Below are 22,134 nucleotides of genomic sequence, written 5' to 3'. Positions count from 1 at the left end.
CCATGTCTCCACTATGGGTGTTACAGTGGCACAGCTACAACACTGCAGCTATGCCACTGTAGTGCCATTGCGCAGATGCTTCCTACAGCGGCTGAAGGGTTTTTTTCATTGCTGTAGGTGATCCACCTCCTCAAGCAGTGGTAACTAAATCAACAGAAGAATTTTTCCATCAATCTAGACACATCTATAGTGGGGGGGGGGGTTTAGTCAGCTTAATAAAGACATTCAGGAGGGTGAATGTTGCATGCCTCTGAGCATGGTAGCAACATAGACCTAACTTTTAAATATAGTCCAGGCCTTAGTTTACTCAAAACAGTTCTTTTTCTGTTCTGCAAATCATATTCTCCCACCTGTGTCGTAGTTTAGAGCCAAACATTACCGTGGCGACTCATCATGTTGCATAACATCTGTGCATTAATTCCCCCAAGCTTAATAGGAACAAATTGAACCCCTTTTAACAAATAGCAGTTTGGGCTCAAGTGTTAATATCTTTTACTCAAGACTAGGATTTAATTAAAACACCTGAGACTAATAGCAAAATTAAGATTAAAATATGCCTAAATGTTAATTGTGTCATCCTTTCATCTTTATTTGATCTCTGTTTTGAACTCCTTGTTTGACAATTTGGCTTCATAATCCTCTGGCAACAATCTGCATTTAACTTAATTGGTTTTATCAAACCTGCATGTATTTCATTCTATGTGAAACAAATTGAGTATCAGATCTCTCTACTGAATTATTCACATTCCCAGTAAATTTCATAGTACCAAATACCAATTTTAATGTGTTTAATATTGCAATGTACAAGTGACTGCCGATGTTGACTGAGATATTGCTTTTCGGATCTGATTTTCAAATTCTTGCTTCCAATGGGCATATGTAGTTTCACCTGTATACACCACTATGTAGACTTTGCTGCATTCACCACTGTACATGAAGATATTAGAACATTCATGGGAAAAACTCATGAGTTTTACCCACAAATACTCCAGTCCTTGCACTCACACCAGTCCACACCCATCAAAATTCCATACACACAGGCAGAGGCTGGTTTGAGGGGAAAGGTGCACTTTCATTTGACCAGAAGAGTAATCAGGTGAGTCAGCATTGTCAGAGATCAGCATTGTCAACAACTGATTATTTCAATCTTTAAGTTTTATTAATCTTTGATTATTTAACCCTCAGGCTCTAACATTATAATCCAAATAAATTCCTTTTGAGAGAATCCAAAAGAACTTCTCCTTTAAAATGTGTTATAACTAAGTAAAATTCACATCCCAAAGTCAGCTACCAGCAGCACAATAACCCCCTGATGTTATGCTTTTTCACACAGCCACAGGATAGCAATTATTATGTAAAATTCAGTGTCTGTACAGTCCCTAGCACAATGGTATCCTGGTCCATGAGTGGCGCTCCTAGGCACTTGGTTAATACAAATAATAATAATAATAATAATAAACAGTGTGAAAGAACTTGGCTGAACTAGCTTCTTTAAAGAGATGGAAACGGTAGGAAATGGAGGGAAAGAGCCACTCAAAAAAAGTAAAGAGAGAGAATGCAGTGGGGTTTTTAAAGTACATTGTCATTTGGAAATGTAACCAATTATTTCCATATGCCAGTTGATTTACAAAGTTAATGATACAATGGTTTATAAGAAAAAGAAAGTGTGAGAACATGCCATACTCCTCTGGAACAAAAAGGGGAAAACTAACATAACAGGAATGAAGAGCACTTACCAGCTACAAGAAAGGAGGGTGCAGCAAAGAACAATGAGTTGCAAAATGTCTCCTTTAGGGCTAGAGCTGCTTTGCTCTGCCAAATTTAAAGGGCCAGCTACAGAAAGGCATGCTGGGAAAGAAGAGCTTATAAGAGAACAGGTCCCTGGTCTAGGCAGCTTTAGTATGAACTAGAAAGTAGCCAAGAAAAGATGCCTGGGAAACAATTGTATCTGTGTTGTGTATTCCACTACTATATATATATATAAAAGAATCAGTAGCATCTCATCTTCTTGTATTGATTATATCTTACCACATAGTTCCCATCCAATTGATAAGAAAAAAATGTATTTTAAGTTAAGCTGAATGCTTCCCTCTTAAAGTAAAAACCACTGAACATGTGGAAAGTTTGTGGAGCTCAGTCTGACCAAAGGAGATGCCTCTGAAGTGTTCAGAAGTGAGGTCTGAAGGTTCTGTTCCTGCAAGAAGGAAGCCCACTGGACATCAAAATATCTTGGTCAGAGACAAGCAACCCATAAATAATACTTTTTCTTTATATACCCCTTTCAGCCAGTGATCTCATTTTATAAACATCAACTAGGCCTTCCTACATCTTTCTGAGGCAGGTATTTTTATCCCCTTCCACAGAGTAAGCAACTGAGGAATGTAAAGGCCTACGTTTTCAAAAGTATTCACTCATTTTGGGCAAACCATTTCAGCTACCACTGAAGTCAGTAGAAGTTGTGGGTGCTCAGTTGCTCTTATTCAGGTCCTATGTGTCTCAGGTTGGGCTAACAAAAACTGAAACACCTATAAGTAAAGGGCAGGCAGAAACTTGACACAAGTCACAGCGTCCGTGGCCCAGCTAGGAATATAGCTCAGAACTTCTGCTCTAGCCATTAGACAATGCTCAAGACAACTTTAAGATTAAAGAACAAAGAGTGTGTTGTGGTAACACATAATGCTAGAACACATCTTTTTCCTTTCCAGGGGCACCATTTAATCCATTGGTGATACTCTCACTGTGACATGCAAAGCTAACTCAATATGCTGACAGAATGTCTCTACTCCTTGTTATGTGCATGTTTAAACTGTGTGCTACATCGCATCCAATTTATATGAAAAAACAGATTGATCTGGGAAAATAAGAGTAAGAAAGGTTGGGGGGAAACCAGAGAAGTGATTGTTTTGGTGGGGTTTAGAAAAATAGCTACCTAATTCTGAGGCTCCTATAAAGATAGTCATCAGATTATGAAACTGTTGTACAGTCAAATGATTCTTACTGGTGTAACAGCAGCACCAATTGTTTTTCTTGTGAATACAGTTTTTTGCTGCTATGGAGTGCAGTGCTTATCATGTACCCTACCAGCCTGGCTGTTATCGCACTGACATTTTCAAACTATGTTCTACAACCGGTGTTCCCTAATTGCATCCCACCTTATAATGCCTCCAGGGTCCTCTCCACGGTGTGTTTATGTGAGTATTGCCTAATGTTCTTTATGCTCCTATGAAGTTTAGGTCATGTTTACGTCAAAGAGGTTTAATATTCTCTTAGGGGCAAATCCATCCACCACCCCACCCCAATGGTCACTGGAGTCCCCTTTGCAGCAACCAAGGCAGTTCCACTATGGTGGTCGGAGGCTGAATGTAGGGAGGGGAGGTGCTATATCATGCTGGCTTAGCTGAGTCTTATTTTCAGTTTCATTGTGTGCTATAGGGTGATATATTCCACAAAGCAATGGACCAAAGAGGAGGTGTGCACATCTGGATTAGGTATAAACTGAGGTCTGAGGTTCAGGTTGAAAGATGAATAAGGGGTGGGACTCAGTATGAGTAACTAAGACCCTTTTACTCAGGGGTTATCAGACTGGGGGTCGGGACCCCCTCAGGGGGTCTGAGGTTATTACATGGGGGGTTGCGAGCTGTCAGCCTCCATCCCAAACCCCACTTTGCCTCCAGCATTTATAATGGTGTTAAATATATAAAAAAGTGTTTTTAATTTATAAGGGAGGTTGCACTTAGAGGCTTTCTATGTGAAAGGGGTCACCAGTACAAAAGTTTGAGACTCATGGCTTTTACTCTATTTAAGCCACTGTTGCTAACTCAACAAATGGGTTAGTAATTCGCAAGTCCTTTATGTGTGTGTGTAAAAAACCAAATGCCACCAATTCTTAATTAATTACTAAGGTCCCAGAGGGGAGCAAATCAGAATGAAAAGGGATGGAGAGACTCACCACTTCCCCTCAGGCCTGGTCTACATTACAAAGTTAGGTCAATGCAAGGCAGCTTACATCGACCTAACTACATAAGTGTCTACACTAACATTTCGCTCCTGCTGTCATAACTTGCCCACTACACTGATTTAATAACTCCACCATCACGAGAAGCATAGAGTCAATGTCAATGCAGTTATGTCAACACAGTTTCAGTGTAAATACTATATTGCTAACATCGACTGTTGCTGGCTTTCAGAAGCCATCCCACAATGCCCCACACTAACAGTTCAATCAGTGCTCCTGATGAGAACGCACACTGCTAACACAAGGAGCAAAGTGTAGACACACACAAGTAATGTAATTACTGCGGCAGCTGTATGCCGACATAAATTAGGTTGACTTAATTTTGTAGTGTAGACATGCCCTCAGTTGACATAAGTCCCTTCCCACAATTAGGACTTCCTAAGTATTGATGGGGCATCCAGGATAGAGCTCTGGCAAACTTCCTTCTGAAACAGGCAGTTTTCTAGGGTGGAGTTAATCCTGCTCGTCAGACCCATCCAAACCCAAGGTAGATTTCCATCTGGTCTGCTGATAGGAAACTAGCAGTCTATGTTTCTCAGCATTTGTTAATGAATATTCCGAAATATACAAAATTTTGTTCCACTGAATTCGGTTTTCTGCTCTCTAGTACTCCTGACTTGGGTGAACAGCTCCAGCGTTCGATGGGCAACTCGCATCCAGGATATATTTACAGCAGGAAAACTGTTAGCCTTGGCCCTTATCATTACTATGGGCTTCATACAGATCTTTAAAGGTACTCACTGAGAAAGCCTAAACATCGGTACTGTACTCTTGGTGAAATTAAATTCTCTTTAGAAAGCCTATTGCGCCCATCCCATTGTTTTCTAGTTCTTAGCAGGCCGGGGAAGAGTTCTGAGGGCCTATTTCATTTCCCCTGCTGACAGAGTTCTCTGCTACAATTAGCAAGCATTTGGATTTGAAAGAAACTGGACAAGGAGGTAGCTGGTGAAGTTACTTGATCTGTGGGAGGGCAAGTTTCAAGCAGAGCCTAGCAAAGACACCACTGTGTACGATGGACATAAATATGTGACTAAACTGAAAATAATTAATGGTAATTGCTGTTAATTGAAGCTACAGGATTCCTTCCAAGTATGGGTGCAATCACAAAGGAAGTATTCTTCAGAACATAGCATGATAAGTAATTATCGAACAGGCAACATAGTACAAAAATAAGATGTAGCATCCTTACACAAGTTTCTCTCTCAAAGAAAACTGTTGTTTTCAGTAAAGTAAAGTAAAGCACTAAACTGAAATATTGAGAAATATCTCACTGGGTAGATTTATAGTGTAATTTTTTCAATGACATGTTCCTCAAATTTTAAATTGCTTTTGATGAACTCTGTATACAATGCCCCAAATCAACAAGCAATGTAAGCAGTTGCCTAACTTTAAGTATACGAGTAGTTCCAGTTCCCCTGGAAGCAGTGGGACTACTCACGTACTTAAAATTAGACAAGTGCTTATGTATCTTACTGATTCAGCCCCATAATGAAAAGTACAGGACCCAAGGGATGATGATGTTTTCAGCATGTGTAAAATGGGTCATGTAGAGAGGACAGAAATACAGTATTTACAACTAACCAGGAAGAGAGGTTAAAAAATTGTGCATAGTTAGGCGAGGGCACCACGTTCCAGGTTAAAAATAAAAAAGCCCCACAGCTTGAAAAATTCCACCTGCCCTGCAGGGTTTTGTTCTGAGTAGAGTGAATGTTATTGAAGAACTCTGGGTTCCTGTAGAGGAGCCATTCACTCCATTCAGAAGAGATGAGAGTTTAGGGCATCAGATACCAATGCTGAGCTGGTATAAATTGTCATAGTTCCATTGACGTCAATGGGGATCACACAGGTTTTGTGGCAGCTCTGTCAATATAGCTAGTACTGTATATTGGTGAAATTAAATTCTCTTTGGAAAGCCTATTGCACCCATCCCATTATCAATACAGCTGTGACAATTTACACCATCAAGGCTGTGCCATGGGACAGTTTTGTATGAGAATCTAAAGGAAGCACTGGTAGTTTGATGTTCATGTTTCCCAGTTCTCAGGGTGCAAGCCAGTGAAGCACAGTCTAAGGTTAGTAAACATAATATAAAATGGAATGGGCACAATTCTAGGAAGTTTACAACTTCCACCGATCAGCACTTCCACCAGTCAGCATCATAATATTTTACACTTTTGACTTAACTTCTTGCTTTTGTTCTGTCTATAGGAAACTATGAAGAACTGACACCAAGCAATGCATTCAATTTTTGGATGTCTCCATCTGTGGGACAGTTAGCATTAGCTTTTCTTCAGGGGTCATTTGCATTCAGTGGGTGGAACTTCTTGAATTATGTAACAGAAGAATTAGTTGATCCCCGCAGGCAAGTATTTATTTCCATATGACCCAGATACTTTTGAGGTAAAGACAGTGGGTCAGTCTGCTGGTACCATGCACAGTGTGTTCTGCAGCAGGACTGACATCACTAAATGTCTATACATATCTAAAGTAAAGGTAATTAAGGTTATCACCTGCTTTTTTAGATCCCATATGGGGCAAGTTAAATGAAGATGCTGAAATTAAGAATGTCTTTGGCCCATCAAGTTAGACATAGCTCTCACCGAACGAAGATATCATATAGGTGTAACACTGACATTATGGCACTATTGAACTGTCTATTGCTTACATATTAATCTATATTAATGGGACTAAACATAATATAACTACCTATTGCTTATATGTTAATGGCACTAAACATAACTAGTTATTGTTTATATATCAATCTATACCATTGATGGGATGCCTCACAAAATTACATTATATTTTATGTGTGTGTGTATTTTATATCTATATAATACCAAAACATATTGTCTGTGGTCTTGGTTCTTCAGACAACATTTCCCCCAAAGGGAACACATAAAGAAGAGATTAAAATGTCTTTTTACAGAAGAGGCAGAATTTTCCCTTCCCCCTCCCCTCACCCCACTCCATTTATGAAACACTTCTGAACCTGCCTTCTTCTGTGGTATGTGCAGTGTGGATGCTGGCTGTTGGCTGTAGGAATAAAGTTCTCTAAGGGTGATTGGCATCATGTTTGGTGCTGATAGTCCAGGCTTTGAAATGAGTTATCCCCCATCATGTTTGAAAAGCCAGGGGGAGAGTGATTTCCACCAAGAAGCAGCAAAAGCTCAAAGGTTTAAGAATTTCTGAGATGAAAAAATGGAATGATGAATTCACATGACACTTCTTGGGTCTTCAATTGGTTCTGGATGTTCAGCACACATACTTCACCCCCAATTAAGCAAGGTATAATTTCAGGTATTACACATTCTGGATAGAAACAAATTACAGCCGCAATCCTGCAAAAACTTATCTGCATACTTTAACTTTACCTATGTAAGTAGTGAGATGTTCATGTACATAAAGTTATGCATATTTATAAATCTTTAACGAATTTCAGGGGGAAAGGAGGCAGGTATGGTGCTCTCTCAAGCAACTGTAAACATTTTCACAAACATCCAGAATTTCTGAGCAAAAAAGAAACAAGGAAAAGAGTTAATGTAGTGATTGCCAGCAGAAATTGGATACTGCTATCAAATGCACAAGTTTAAGAACAAAAATAATTCAGTTTGTGCTTTGTAGCATCTTTAGCTACAGGAAAAAAAAACCAGTTTGGCACATAGTTTAACCTGATGGGTTATCAAGAGTGTTAGAGATGCCAATTCCAGCTCTCTGAAAGTTTTGCAACAGAATTTTATCAATTCTACGGTTTTTGAGGGAGAAATATAAAATAAAAAGCTATTTTCATTAGGGAAAAGAAATAAAACCCAACCTCATGTCTATACCAAAACCTTGCAAAACTACACTGGTGAAAACTATTTATTAAACTTTTTTGCTAATCTGACAAAGCCAAAAATCAGAGCTATAGTGAACACATTCTCCTGAGTGGAGCGTACACACTAAACAGCTCTTAGGGTCAATAGCATGCTTCTATCACTTGGCAAAGTTCCTCAGTGAATAAATGAGAGAAAAAGGCAAGTCCATTACTTTCCATAGCATCATTTTTATCAAAGAGAGCCTCGTGTAAACTAAATTAAACTTACAGGAACATTATTAGTCTTGTTGGTTATCACAGTAATAGCTTATAGGAATTCTTTATGAAGAAGCAGCTTTCTGGTATCTCCATCTCAGCCATGTTGTAAATTCTGTTTGATGGTCTTCAGCTCTGTGGCGATATCCTGTGTTATATGGATTTATAATCTACACATACATGAAGCCCTGTAATGGTTTTAGTATTCTCAGAACTGCAATATGTCAAGCTACTGAGAGAAGTACAGTTTGGGGTGGGGAGAGGAAGGAGGGGGAGTTTCTCTTGTTTTGTTCTATGTAGCGATAGGGCAGTAAAGCACAAAACTGGATATAAACTCCCATGAGGGGGAGGGACAAAGAGGGTGGGGTGGTATGGTCCAGTTATATGTGAATGTAATTTCTTATCAAACCTCCTAATTCTTCAATTAGGAACCTACCTCGTGCCATATTCATATCCATCCCATTGGTGACATTTGTGTATACATTCACCAATATTGCATATTTCACTGCCATGTCACCTCAAGAGCTCTTATCCTCCAATGCTGTGGCAGTAGTAAGTAAACAATTCCATGGATGTCTAAAATATACTTTAATTTCAGTTCTGTGCTGTGCAGTATATTTCAGTTTCTTTGCCTTCTGTTGCTTTAGACATTTGGTGAAAAGTTACTGGGCTATTTTTCCTGGGTTATGCCAGTCTCAGTGGCCTTATCTACATTTGGAGGAATAAATGGATACCTTTTTACCTCATCAAGGTTAGCTGGAGTGCAATTTTATGAACATTGTCTAATTTGGGGAGGGGATGCTTTAATGTAATTTGCTGCAACAATGCTAGCTAGACATTTTATGTGTTACAGAACGATCTCAGTGTTGGGCACATTAGATGCATTAAATTATGAATTGTTCCATTTCAGTCAGCAGATATACTGAATAGCAGGATCTCCTGCAAAAGAGCCCTTATGATCTACTGGAATGTCTGCAGGTGTGATGGAATGATTTGTACTAAGAATAAAACATTGGCTACATATTTAGACAATGTAATTTTACAATAAAGTTTCAGTAGCTATAAGCTAAACTATGTTTAGCTCAAAAAGTAGATTGAAGAAACGAGGGTTATAGGGCCAAATTCCATTCTCAGTGACATGGACATAAATCCAAAGTAAACATTCATTTGAAGGGAAGTTTACGCTGGTGTAATTGGAACCAGAATCTTGCCCATAGTCTATTACATTTTTTAATTTAATAGAAATATGAGTTCTGTAAGAAAATAAAATACAAACATCTGTCAGGAAAGAGATAATAATACAGCTCTTTGGTGCTTTAGCCAAGTCACGTACCTTCGTGCTCTCAAAATGTGGTGAGAGCTGACAAACCAGGGGACATTTAAAAACATACAACAATTCATAACAATTTATGTATTTAAAAAAATAAAACCTTGAGAGATACTGGGCCTGATCCAAAGCCTATCAACTGGAAAGACTGTTGATTTAGGCTCTATCGTAGATATTTATATGGCTCCCATCACCAGAGAATCTGAAAGCCCACGGTTTTTAATGTACAAAAACAACAAGGAGTCTGGTGGCACCTTAAAGACTAACAGATTTATTTGGGCATAAGCTTTCGTGAGTAAAAACCTCACTTCTTCAGATGCATAGAGTGAAAGGTTTTTAATGTATTTATCCTCAAAACATCCCTGTGAGGTAGGGCAGTTCTATTAGCCCTATACTTACAGATGGGGTACTGAGCCAATTGAGACTAAGGCCCAGATCCTCCTCAAAGGTACGTGGGTTCCTAACTTCCAAATACCTTTGAGGATCTGAGCCTAAGTGGCTTGCCCAAGATGCACAGGAAGTGTGTGGTAGAACAGGAAATTGAACCCCGACTCCAAAGTATCAGACTAGCACCCTAACCACTAGAACATCCTTCCACTCCAAGACTCCCATAGGCTTGGAATCAGGCCAATTAAGGCTGATGAAACAATACAGCTAAATGTTGGAATAACTTGTATACTGAATGTTCCTATTCTGCTTCCCAGGTTATGTTTTTCTGGAGCTCGTGAAGGTCACTTGCCCAGCTTGCTTGCTATGATTCACGTTAAACACTGCACCCCAATCCCTGCCCTTCTAGTGTGTGTAAGTTTTACTTTTTCTGTCACAATGTCTCATCTGCTTGAACAGGAGTGCAATTTAGAAAAATCTTTGTTTGCAAACTGAAATGCTTCGTTTAAGAAATTGTGAACCCTTTTACCGATTCTGTTAGCTCAGTGCAAACGTGGAGAAAATCTCCCCGCAGTCGATGCTAATTCCACTCCACAGGGCTAGTTTAGAGCTTGCTGCCAAGCTAATAGCCATAGTGGGCCCAAGGTACAGGGCTAAATGCTACTTGTTGTTCAGTAAAACTAGATGCTTTGTGCAGTGATACCTTGAGCTTCTGGAGAATCAGGATGTCTTCCCTTTACTTTGGCCATGTAAAGAAAGTGAGTAGAGAAGATCAGCGTAACAGATCCAAAAGAAGAATATCCCAGCTGAACACATTGGGTAAAATAAGGGGGACACACAATTACATTAAAAAGCTACACACTTTAAAATGTAGAAAGGAAGGATTTTGATTAGTTTCTTGGTTAGTTTTTTTACAAAAAGTAAACTTATCTTATAGCAGTGAGTTCCACAAGTTGTTACTCAGATTGAGTTGTTAGCAAGATGGTGGGGTTGAGCCCTGCATTTGGTCTTAAAAATGTGCCTCGTCATCTTGAAGGAAAAAGAGGGAGAATTATTACACACCCCCAACTCTCTCTTACTCCACGACACATCATGGGGATCAAGGCCACTTCCTTCCAGAGTTTAGCAGGGGTCTAAAAGGTTGTAGTAAGATTAAAATGTGCCGTTATATTTTATTTTACATTCCTCATGCTTCAATAACTGTTAGCATGAAAATTCCCTCACAGGCACATTGGCTGAAATCTTGGCCCCACTGCAGTTAGTGAGAGGCTTTTGCATTGCAGTGGTAGTCAGCTGACTTCAGCACAGCTAGGATATTCACCCATAGGTGATGTTATTCTCCCAGTGTGTGGCTAGCTATAGCAGTAGTGCTATCACAGCCCAGCACTATATTTTTCTCAGTAACCGTTCTGCATAGTTTATGTTTATATAAAAATCATGATTTAGCCAAAAGGTGGCAGTGCCCTGGCATCTTTCCTGCCCATACACACCCACATAACTCAATGTCTGGAATCTTTTCTGGTTGAGCTGCACTACACAATCAGTGTGGTGTGTAAAAAAAAACAAGCTCCAGCATGGACTCACATTGGGTAGCTGAGCTGTGATGATGCATATGAAGCAAAGTCCCTTTGTCCATAAAAATACATCAGCTCAAATAACGTGCTGAGTGTCAGTGACTATCACTCTGTGAACTAGCCAGAGCGTAAGCAAGCTCCCTGTGCAGAGCAGAACTGGCAAATCAAACAAATGCCAGCTACCCAGTTTGTAGAGAACATTCCCTTTAAATTACTGTGCAAATTACAGAACCAACACTGCATATGAATGAATCATTCAGCGGTAGGGGTTTATTTTACATCTCGGGATGTACTAAGTGTTGCTCTGAAATATTAATTTCTATATACATAGTAATATAAAAATAATATACTGTACACAGTTACAATAGTAAATTATGTCAGACTTTAGGCAAACCTAATTAATGCATCAGGATTTTTTAAATGAATCATAGCCTGTGCATTAAGGTAGACCTAGTTAAGGTCTCAGAAGATTACCATGTTTTTGCTGTTCCTTTCCAAAATCGGGTGTTTAAACAAGGTGGCCATTAATGCAAAATGAATGGGGTTCAAACCATTTAAAAGTCTATTTTATTGGGGTGCACAGTTCAATAGATTCAGATCGTGGAAGTTCCTTCACCTGAGGTTTTCAAAAGGAGGCTGGATAGCCATCTGTCTTGGATGGTTTAGACACAGCAAATCCTGCACCTGGGCAGAGGATTAGACTAGATGACCCTTGCGGTCACTTCTATGGTTCAATGATTCTGGATGCTATCACATTAGGGTGACCATATTTCCCAAAGGCTGGGACTGGCGTCGCTGCTGGCTTGAGCCCTGCCTCCCCCGCTGTGTGGGGTTGGCATTGCTGCTCACCACCACCAACTCCCGCACATGTTCCTTTGTGCCCCACTTTCTTGACAAAAGTGGGCATTTGTCCTGTTTGCTCTTGCCAGCTGATCAAGTTGGCAAGAGCAAATGGGACAAAATGCCCACTTTTGCCAAAAAAGTCGGGACGGCCGGGACAGGGCTTAAAAAGGGACTATCCTGGCCAAAACAGGATGTACGGTCACCCTATGTCACATGTTTTGAAACTTTTCCCAAGCATTATGCATGGCACTGGTGTCCACCACGATAGTTATCAGAGGAAACAGTATGGCACGCAAGCAACACTCTCCACTCAAAAAACTCAAGAAAGTATTTGAATGGAAAATGTGGGCCAACCAATTTGGCAACAGAGTCATTTGATCAGGAATATGCTGGCGACAAATCCCTATATAGTGAACACAAGTTCTGATTGCCTTCGTGTCACCTACACCTGAGATCCCATCAGCCTAAGGGGCTTTGCCACAAACCAGCTAATCATGGCAAAGAGAACACCTAGAGCAAATCAGATGGAGGTATTACATGACATTGATACAAAATATTATGCTCTCCTATTTTAAACCTTTTCAAGTCACCAGCTTCAGGATGAAAGTCCCCAAGGTCTCGAGGGATTCATATTAGCAGCTGCGGAGTGGTGAGACACTTGGATCTCTAGCATTATTTGCTGGTGCCAGTGGGACATGAGAGCCACCCACCTTCAGGGATATTGTCACAAACCAGCTAGTCATGGGAAACAGGAATCTGAGCAGGGAGAAGGCTCACAATAATGGAGAGGTTCTGGGATCCCACCTTGGGATCTTCAGGTGCTCAGATTCTGGAATTTAGTGGATGATACTTTATAGTTTGGGGTCATTTGTATGACAATAACACTGCATATGGATGAATGATTATTATAGTTTTAGAACACATCACTGTTACAGAATACATATGGGTTTTGATTAATACAGGTAAAAATGTGATCAAAAGATATTTGAAAAACCTAAGTTTAGTGAGGCATAATTACCTAAATTGGGTCCCATTCTGCAATCTTCTGAGCATCCTTAGCTCCTGGCTAATGTTAGTGGGAAGTGAGGCACTCAAGACCTCTCAGGATCAGGCCCATAAACCGTAAGCCAGCTCTATTAACATTAATAGTGTTATTCACAAACAAAGCAAGTTCAAATAAGCAAGCTGATGCATGGAAATTTCCACCTGCCACTTTCTAAGCAGTAGTAATGCCAAAAAGATTAATGAAGTAGGTCATTTTCAGCGCGTCCCACTGGCTGAGAAAAAAGAAAAGAAAAGCTAAAGCTTTTATTCTTTATACTATATACAGGTCACTTAGAACAAAGTAATGTACTAGCCACAGCCTGTTTGTCTACAAGAAATCCATCCTTTCCCATAACAGACAACTTTAATTTTGCCAGAAGTCCTGTCATAGAGTTTAGCAGCTTTTAAAAACACACATAACAGAAATTGGTGGAGTGAAGCCATTAAAAGCATGGACAGTAAGTGCTCTGTTCTCCAGTGTAGTTACACCTGCAGCACTTAGGATCAATCCTCTCCCCTCTGACGTCCATGATTAAAAACTCCATTGATTTCATTAGGAAGCTAGAACAAGCTTCAATTCAGGGGGGAAATGTTAGTGATTAAAGTTACTGAATTACAGAAAGCTTCTGCCTGGGAATAAAGCTTACACCAGTTTAGCTCCTATAGCATTCTCCAGTTCAAAATTAGTCAGCTTCATTGGTCTAACTGTTCATTAGCACCCTCTTCCCCTTGTGTGCAACCTGATCGTATACATTATGAAGCGCAAACACTGGAAATATGCTGACTGCATTGGGGGGAGGGGGGTGTTTCATGTGATCAGGCCTTTTCTCAAGAGTGTTCATTTTTAACACAGTACATAGCTGAAGAATGGTCAGCACCAATATTAACTATGACGCATTGCAGATGTTCTACTGCTTTCTGAACAGAGTATCACAAATTCTAGCTTAAGCCAAGGTTGTTGTGAAAAGCCTTAATATCTGGGTTGTGCTGGGAGTTCAGCCAACACTGTGATCAGGAGAGGACAAGGAATGGAAAACCCCTCAACCACATAGCAGCACCAGGGATGCTACAGGTGCCGTCATGGTAGATGAGCTACACTCCCTGTATCGCTACCCTGAAACTTCTTGCGTGCTAGTCCGGAAGGCCCCGTGGATGAGGTTCACAGTGCACAGGTTGCAGACTCATCTTGCCCCATGTCCCCCACCCCCAATGCAGCAGACCATCACTAGCGTTTCAATTCAGGACGCTGCACAGCCACCGAGATGGTGGGTTAAGCCCAGCATTTGGCCTTAAAAATGTGCATAGTCATTTTGTAGGAAAAATGGGGAGAATTACACAAACCCTGGCTATCTCTTATTCCACGCACATTACCTCTTTGGGTATCCAGGCCACTTCCTTCCACTTCTGGTGTATCCTCTAGTCATTGTTTGACCTGGGTCATCAAATTTACCCAATGCCTATATCAACAGTAACGTTTTCAAAGACAACGTCTTAATTGGCACTCGCAGTTCTGCACAAGCAAAGGGTGGTTTGAGACCCCTTTGAATATTGGGCTGCAAGTACTTGTCAGAGCTATTCATGTTATTAGTGAGGAGAGCTCTGCAAGTATGCACAGGCGTTATTGAATGACCACGATTAGCAGCATCATTTCAGGGAACATTCTCCATGCATTTTTATAACTAGATCTATAGGAACCTGACTTCAACATAAAATAAATCCAGAATCTCCATTCAATCCTGGGTTTTTGTGGCACACTTTTAATGTAGTAAACAGACTCATAGGAGGCAGTAGCTACACCCAGCATGGGATGTAAATAAAAGGAACTTAATTGCTTGTTGTTGTTTTTAAGCAAGCTTTTCTGGTGATGATTCAAATAAGAATGTGCTTCTCTCTTGTTTAGTGTTTGACCACTATTATCATCATGCTTGTTGGAGACACGTACACATTAATTAATTACGTATCGTTTATTAACTACCTCTGCTATGGAGTGACAATCATAGGCCTGATTGTGTTGCGCTGGAAGAAACCCAAAATCTTCAGACCTATCAAGGTAAAAATATTTAAGCCAAATTTCTTAGTCCTATGATCTTCCTATTAATAAGCTAAAGAATGTGTCAACCACAGCAAATCCCTCAAATCCCTTATCAAACCTTGAAGTACTGTTTATTATTATTTCTGTTGTTTATTATGGTAGTGCCTAGATGCCCTGTGGTGGGAGGTACTATACAAACACATAGCAAGAGATACGTCTCTGCCAAGTAGTAGTTATAGTCTAAAGAGACAAGGCAGACAAAGGATGGGAGACGAAATAGGACACAGCTAAGTGAAGCCTAAGCTCACACAGCTGCGTTTTGCCAGAGGTAGAAGTAGAAGCCAGGTCTTGTGACTCCCAGTCCATTGCTCGATCCACTAGCCCTCACTGCCTCTCCCCTCTATACCTTGCAGAATGCGGTTACATTTCTGTACATTTCTCTTCTCTTCCCTCCCCTCTTAGGTGAATCTCCTTGTTCCAGTCACTTACCTGCTATTTTGGGCATTTCTACTGATCTTCAGTTTCTATTCTGAGCCAGTTGTCTGTGGAATTGGACTAATTATCATATTAACTGGAGTGCCCGTGTTTTTTCTCGGAGTGTACTGGAGAAATAAACCAAAGTGTGTAAATAGGCTAGCTGGTAAGAACACATTATGGTTCATTAATTCAGCCTCACTGTTTGTTCATGAACATGTAGGAATTTGTTTCAACCTTTCAGGTCTACATTTCTACAAATCCACAAAGGGTCCCAGTGACTGTGTGGCATTCACCAAAACTACCATTAAATTATGCAGCTCTGCGGAGCTCTTTGGACAGGATTTTGCTGAGCAAAGTGTTTAGATTTTACCCCAATTATTTACTTCTTGACCACATGAAAGAGAACTTAATGCCAATACACAATATAAAGCTAGAAGCAGGAAAACGTGATGCATATGGCACAAGAGATCATCAGATTTATAATTAAGCATAGGAAAACTGCCTATTGATAAAGATACTCCTGCCAATTTTTAGACCCTAAACCTGTACACAGAAGAAACTAGGTGTCTCTCAAAGTACAGACATTTCAGTGCTTAATTTTTGAATAAGACATAAGGATGCTACGGTCAGGCTGTGAATTGCAAACAGAGAAACAGATAAAAATCAACAGACTAGAGAGAGCAAAAAAAGGAGAGAGAGAGAGAGAGAGAGAGAGAGGTGAAGAGGTGTGGTTAGCATGTGACTGTCAGTAAAATACAGAAGAGCACTACTAGTTTACCCGTTCTTTTCTGCAAAGAAGCTGATATCCCATGTGCAAAAGTGCTCTTCTCATTAATACACCACTTTCTAGAATTTAGCAAAGGTTTCAGTGGCTTTTACATTGGGGAAATATTCAAAAAGTAACCTTATTGAAATGATTATTTCATAATGGTATCCAGATAGGGATAGCCTGGGTTTACTGCCAGGTCCCAGAGATGTAAGCTGAGCCATCTGACATACTCCATTCAGCTGGATTATGAGTAGTCAGCTGTGGGAAGAGGCAGGAAATGTCAAATTTTATTTTTATGATGCTGTAACTTGTTCATTTAGGTTACTGTAGTTCTCCCTTTGCATGTTTTCCGCCCCTCTTTGACATTGCACATTCCTCCATTCATCCAGCTTGCTTATTTGGCCTGTTCAGCAAAGCACTTATTCAGGAGTGTCCTATAAGCATGCAAGTAAGTCTCATTGAGCTCAAGTGCTAAATAAATAATAAACCAACACTTAAGTGCTTTGGCAAATCAGACGTTAGCTCTATCCCACTCCTACCCTACTTTTGTGTCAATTTTGTGTGTGTTCATTCCCCCAACACATTACTGATATACATCCCAATGTATGTCCAGAATTCCCACATGCATAAGACAGGAAAGTCAGGATCTACCACTCCCATGAAAATAAATTACACACCAGTCATACATCTTAGCTAGAACAAGGTCTTTGAGGGTTTTTTTTTTTTTAAATTTGCTTTAAGGCTAGGATGTCCAAAGGAGTCTAGAAAGGTTAGGAACCTTCCACCCTTAACTCCCTTAGGGTCCTTTGACTCTCAAGACTCAATGCTTTAGGGAAAAAATCAATTCATCATTTTAACTGGAAAAGAGCAATAATATGGTATGATGGGGTAAGCCTCACCATACTTGGACTTGCATAAACAGCAGAACTTTGAATGTATATGTGCTCACATAGGAGATTGCTTGAGAGGACTCAAATAATCATCACATTAACAAAGTGAGTTTGTGTTTTTCATAGAATCCATGACATACTGGGGACAGAAGTTGTGTTTCGTCGTCCACCCTCAGGAGGGAGCTCCAGAAGAGGATGATCTGCCTTTCACTCAGTCTCAGCTACCAGGAAGTGAAAAGTCCTTGAAGAAACAGTGAAAAGTCCTTGAAGAAATAATGAAGCAATAATGAGACAGAAGTAGTTTTTTGTTTACATGTTGATTTTTGCAAAAAGTTTTTCTTGACAAAAAAAATGTTTTTAGAAATTGGATACAGAAGCCCATGAAATGAGCTACACTTTTACAAGAGTCCTTAGTGCTTAGCTTTTCCTAAAAAAAATAAAATAAGGAGCTGGTTATTTATTTCTGACAGTGTATTTCAGTCAGCAAGGAAGTTTAGTGCAGATACAGTAAACTAAGTTCTTCATCACCAATTCCAGCAGCCTTCGGGATTAATCTGGAAATTTCAAGATTGGGGCCTCCTCCAATAGTGAAAATAAAATGGGGAAAGTCAATGGAATAGGGGAAGCCTATGGTCCTACTCATGCTCCCACTGGAGTCAGTGACAAAACTCTAATTGATTTCACTGGCACAGGATCAGACCCCACATGACCCATGTAGTTTTCAAATTACAATCTAAAAAACTCAATTGTGCGAACACTTCTGCCCGTGAATAACTTTACCCCTGAGAGCAAAGTTACACGCAAGCCTATGTATTCGCAAGTTTGGGTATTAAAATTGTGACCGTTGTTAGCGTGAACAGTAAGGGTATGTCTACACATCAAAGAAAAACCCACTGCTGCGGTTCGTGGGGCTCAGCTCGGGGGGCTGTTTCATTGCTGTGTAGACCAGGCTCAGGCTGGAGCCTGGTCTCTGACACCATACATGTGGGAAGGTCCCAAAGCTCAGACTCCAGCCCAAGCCCAGAAGTCTACACAACAATGAAACAGCACCGCAGCCTGAGCCCTGCGGGACTGAGTCAGCTGGCATGGGCCAGCCGCGGGATTTTCTTTGCTGTGTAGACGTACCCTAAGAGCTTATCCAGGGTATTTATATACAATACATTAGAGCTGAATGTATAACTTCTACACTGTATTTGATCATTTTTATCATCGTTCAATTATGTAAAGAAACCATGGAAATTGTGATATGATCTAAAGTAACTTCAGTCTTCAAGCAGTTTTGCAAACAAGGAGTTGGGGTTTGTAGTATGAAATCTGAACAGCTCTGTTATTACAATAACCAGAAAAAAAGGTGGGTGAGGTAATATCTTTTATCTGACCAACTTCTTTTGGTGAAAGAGACAAGCTTTCAAATTTTAAAAAATGTATTGAAACTGATTTTAAACTTGGTTAGTCACTTCTTATAGCATATACTTTTTCTTTAAACAGGAATTGCAAGCAATATTTGTGTAAAACAAAAACACCAGCCTCAAGTACCACAATCTTTACGTCTATACATTTGATGTGCTACTTTAACAAACAAATGCCAATAGAGCAAGTATTGGCTAATCATTGGTGCTTCTAGGACAAGCTATCTATCTAAGGACTCCTCTACATGGGAAAGTTTCAGTATAACCTAAGGTGTGAATTTAAAAGTGATGGTTATACAAGGACCTCCTCCCACCCTATGGACACTTATAGTTAGGGCCCTACCAAATTCATGGTCCATTTTGGTTAATTTCATAGTCATATGATTTCAAAAACCTTAAATTCATGATTTCAGCTATTTAGATCTGAAATGTCATGGTGGTGTAATTGTAAGGGTCCTGACCCAAAAAGGAGTTGTGGGGGGTTCGCAAGGTTATTGGAGGGGGCATTGTGGTACTGCTATGGGTACTTCTGCACTGCTGGTGGTGGTGGTACTGCCTGCAGAGCTGGGCAGCTGGAGAGCGGCGGCTGCTGGCCGGGAGCCCAGCTCTGAAGGCAGAGCCGCAGCCAGCAGCAGCACGGAAGTAAGGATGGCATGGGATGGTATTGCCACCCTTACTTCTGCACCGCTGCCTGCAAAGCTGAGCCCTTGGTCAGCAGCCACCACTCTCTGGCCACCCAGCTCTGAAGGCAGCGCAGAAGTAGGGCTGGCAATACCGTGACTCCCCTAAAATAACCTTGCGACCCCCCCTGCAACTCCCTTTTGGATCAGGACCCTCAATTTGAGAAACGCTGGCCTCCCCCATGAAATCTATATAGGGTAAAAGTACACAAAAGACCAGATTTCACAGTCCATGATGTGTTTTCATGGCCAGTGAAATTGGTAGGGCCCCACTTCTAGTATTAAAAGCTGGGGGCGGGGGTTTAGTTTGTTTCTTGGGAAAGGATTTAAGCTAAACCAAAGTCACTCATATAGTAGCCACACAGGGAAGTTCAGAGTGATATAACTGGTAAAACTCTCATGTAAGCAAGCATAGACAGCACAGAAAGGCATTGGAAAAGGTACTCGGACCTTACAATGATGCGCATGTGCCACCGCAGCTGCACTGTTGTAGGATAAGCAGCGTAGTGCCTCTTTGTCGCCAGGAGATAGTTCTCCCGACAAAAAAATAAAACCACTCCCAATGAGGGACGGTAGCTTCGTCGCTGGGAAAGCATCTCCTGCCAACGAAGCCTTGTCCACGCTAGCGCTTTTCATCATTAAAAGTTGTGTTGTTCTGGGGGATTTTTTTTCACCCCCCTGACCAAAGAAATTTGAACGACTTAAGTGCAGTGTAGACATAGCCTGAATATCACAACTAAATACAAGGTGGAACAGAGTGTTTAGCATAAGTAGTTCACGCATATCTAAGAGACTATTCAAGGTGTTAAGAGTTCAGTGTAGTTCAAAAGCTTCTCTCTTTCACCAACAGAAGTTGGTCCAATAAAAGATATTACCTCACCCACCTTGTCTCTCTAATATCCTGGGACCAACATGGCAAACAACATTACAATAACCATATATTTATGCTAAACTTAGTAAAGTTCTACTGTCAAATGGGAAGAAAAAGAACTCTACTGTGTTTCTAGTATAAATGCAATGGGAAAAAAAGGAACAAATTCTGGTATATTTCTATTTTTTCTAATGTGCTCACACAAAAATTCACCTCGCCTTTGAAGACAAACTCCACATTTCACCCATGTTCAATGAAGAAACTGTCCTTAATTTTTTTACCACCAGATGCTCATTAGAAGGTGCCTTGGTATGTTTGTAGTTGTAACAAATTGATATGTTTAGAGTTCTAGTAGTGGCTTATTTGCTAAATTTATGGTGGTTGCAAATGTAAAAATGTAACCATTTTCATACCAAAGAATCTTTTGAAAAACGCAAAATCACAGAATAGCTCTAAGCAATATTCCAATAGCTACTACTTTGTTGTAACTTTTAGAAATATAGATGATCATATTTACTACTTTTAAAATAGCCATATCAATTTTAATTTGCAAGTATCATGATTTACTGTATTTTAAAGGCCTTGGTACAACAATTAAGGATTCAATTGGTCTCTTAGTTTGTCAAGTACCATAGGACTACTCTCTACAAATACACTGAACCTGAGACTCAGACTATGAGGCAAGTTCAAGGAAAGCATCTTCCAACTGAATTTAGAATTTAGAATGTGTTTTTATTTTAAATATATACATCCAGATGGTATATATCCAGATCTTTCAGACAGTAGATATTTTAAAAGGAAGCACAATATACCCTCCTCTCTTTGTATGAAGCGGTTAATCAAGAGATTATTAAACTATATATGTAGTTAGAGAGAAAGTGTGTGTTGTGTATATACATATATAAATGCTAGAGAGACTCCACATTTAAATAATCTTTTGAATATGTAGCTTTGCAAATGAAAGTTACAAACATGAAGCCACATTTTTGACAGAGGATGGACGCCCATCACTGTGCTGAAGACAACAAATTTATATTGATTTAGCATGATTTACCTTTATACATGATTTACCTTTGCCTGTCAAGGCTTTCATGACCAAGATTCTGATGTTCTTTAGATTAAAATTCATGCTCAGTGACAGTTTCAGAAAAGATTCCTTCCCCTTCCAATATCACAAGATAGCAAATTATATAGAATTTAGCATCAACAATAGTTTATTTTCCCCAACAATGAAGATATGAAAGTTGACTGGAGTTTAGGCTTTGCAGAACTCTTCAGCAACAAGCCTGTGCTGTTATGAGAAAGGCACAAATAATAATAATATACTGCAACTGCTGTCATGGTTTCACTTAGATTGTTTGTTTGTTTGTTTAAGGAAATGAAAATCAGAATTAAAGGACCAATTGCCTCGCAGTTGTTAATTGTTTTTGGCTAAAATCTTTCCTGATTCCGCTACATTTTCATACTTTAAAAATAAGAACCCTCTGGGCTTAAAATCAGGAGGCTGAACTTAGAGATTCAGGGTTTTAGTCTGGGCCCATCTTTAATCCATAAATCACCTCATTTGAAAGCTGTTTCAGCATGTTCTATTTAGTGATCACAAACAGCTTCATTTATAATCTCAACAAAATTATATTTAAAATTTTTTACATTAAAGTTAGTTTCTAATTTATAAATCTGACTGTCAAAATCAACATGCCCAACCAGCAAGATAATTTCATGCTCCACCAACGAAAAAGATCTAATG

The 22,134-nt window shown here is 39.9% G+C and overlaps 1 protein-coding gene across 2 annotated transcripts in view; it reads left to right on the top strand.

The window, feature by feature from the left end:
• Positions 1-21,800, top strand: part of SLC7A10 (solute carrier family 7 member 10) — a 77,555-nt gene extending 55,755 nt beyond the window's left edge. For both annotated transcript variants that reach the window (XM_065567186.1, XM_005289910.5), the window contains exons 3-11: positions 3,040-3,191; positions 4,623-4,748; positions 6,224-6,377; positions 8,513-8,636; positions 8,732-8,835; positions 10,116-10,212; positions 15,160-15,309; positions 15,754-15,931; positions 17,554-21,800. In XM_065567186.1, coding sequence (XP_065423258.1) covers positions 3,040-3,191; positions 4,623-4,748; positions 6,224-6,377; positions 8,513-8,636; positions 8,732-8,835; positions 10,116-10,212; positions 15,160-15,309; positions 15,754-15,931; positions 17,554-17,684 — 1,216 coding nt within the window. In that variant the 3' untranslated portion in view covers positions 17,685-21,800. The remainder of the gene's footprint in view (positions 1-3,039; positions 3,192-4,622; positions 4,749-6,223; positions 6,378-8,512; positions 8,637-8,731; positions 8,836-10,115; positions 10,213-15,159; positions 15,310-15,753; positions 15,932-17,553) is intronic.
• The last annotated feature ends 334 nt before the right edge of the window (positions 21,801-22,134 follow it).

This window comes from Chrysemys picta, chromosome 14 (assembly GCF_011386835.1).
Source record: "Chrysemys picta bellii isolate R12L10 chromosome 14, ASM1138683v2, whole genome shotgun sequence".
NCBI lineage: Eukaryota > Metazoa > Chordata > Testudines > Emydidae > Chrysemys > Chrysemys picta.
Note: the sequence above shows the minus strand (reverse complement) of the source record. Positions and strands in the feature narration are given on the sequence as shown.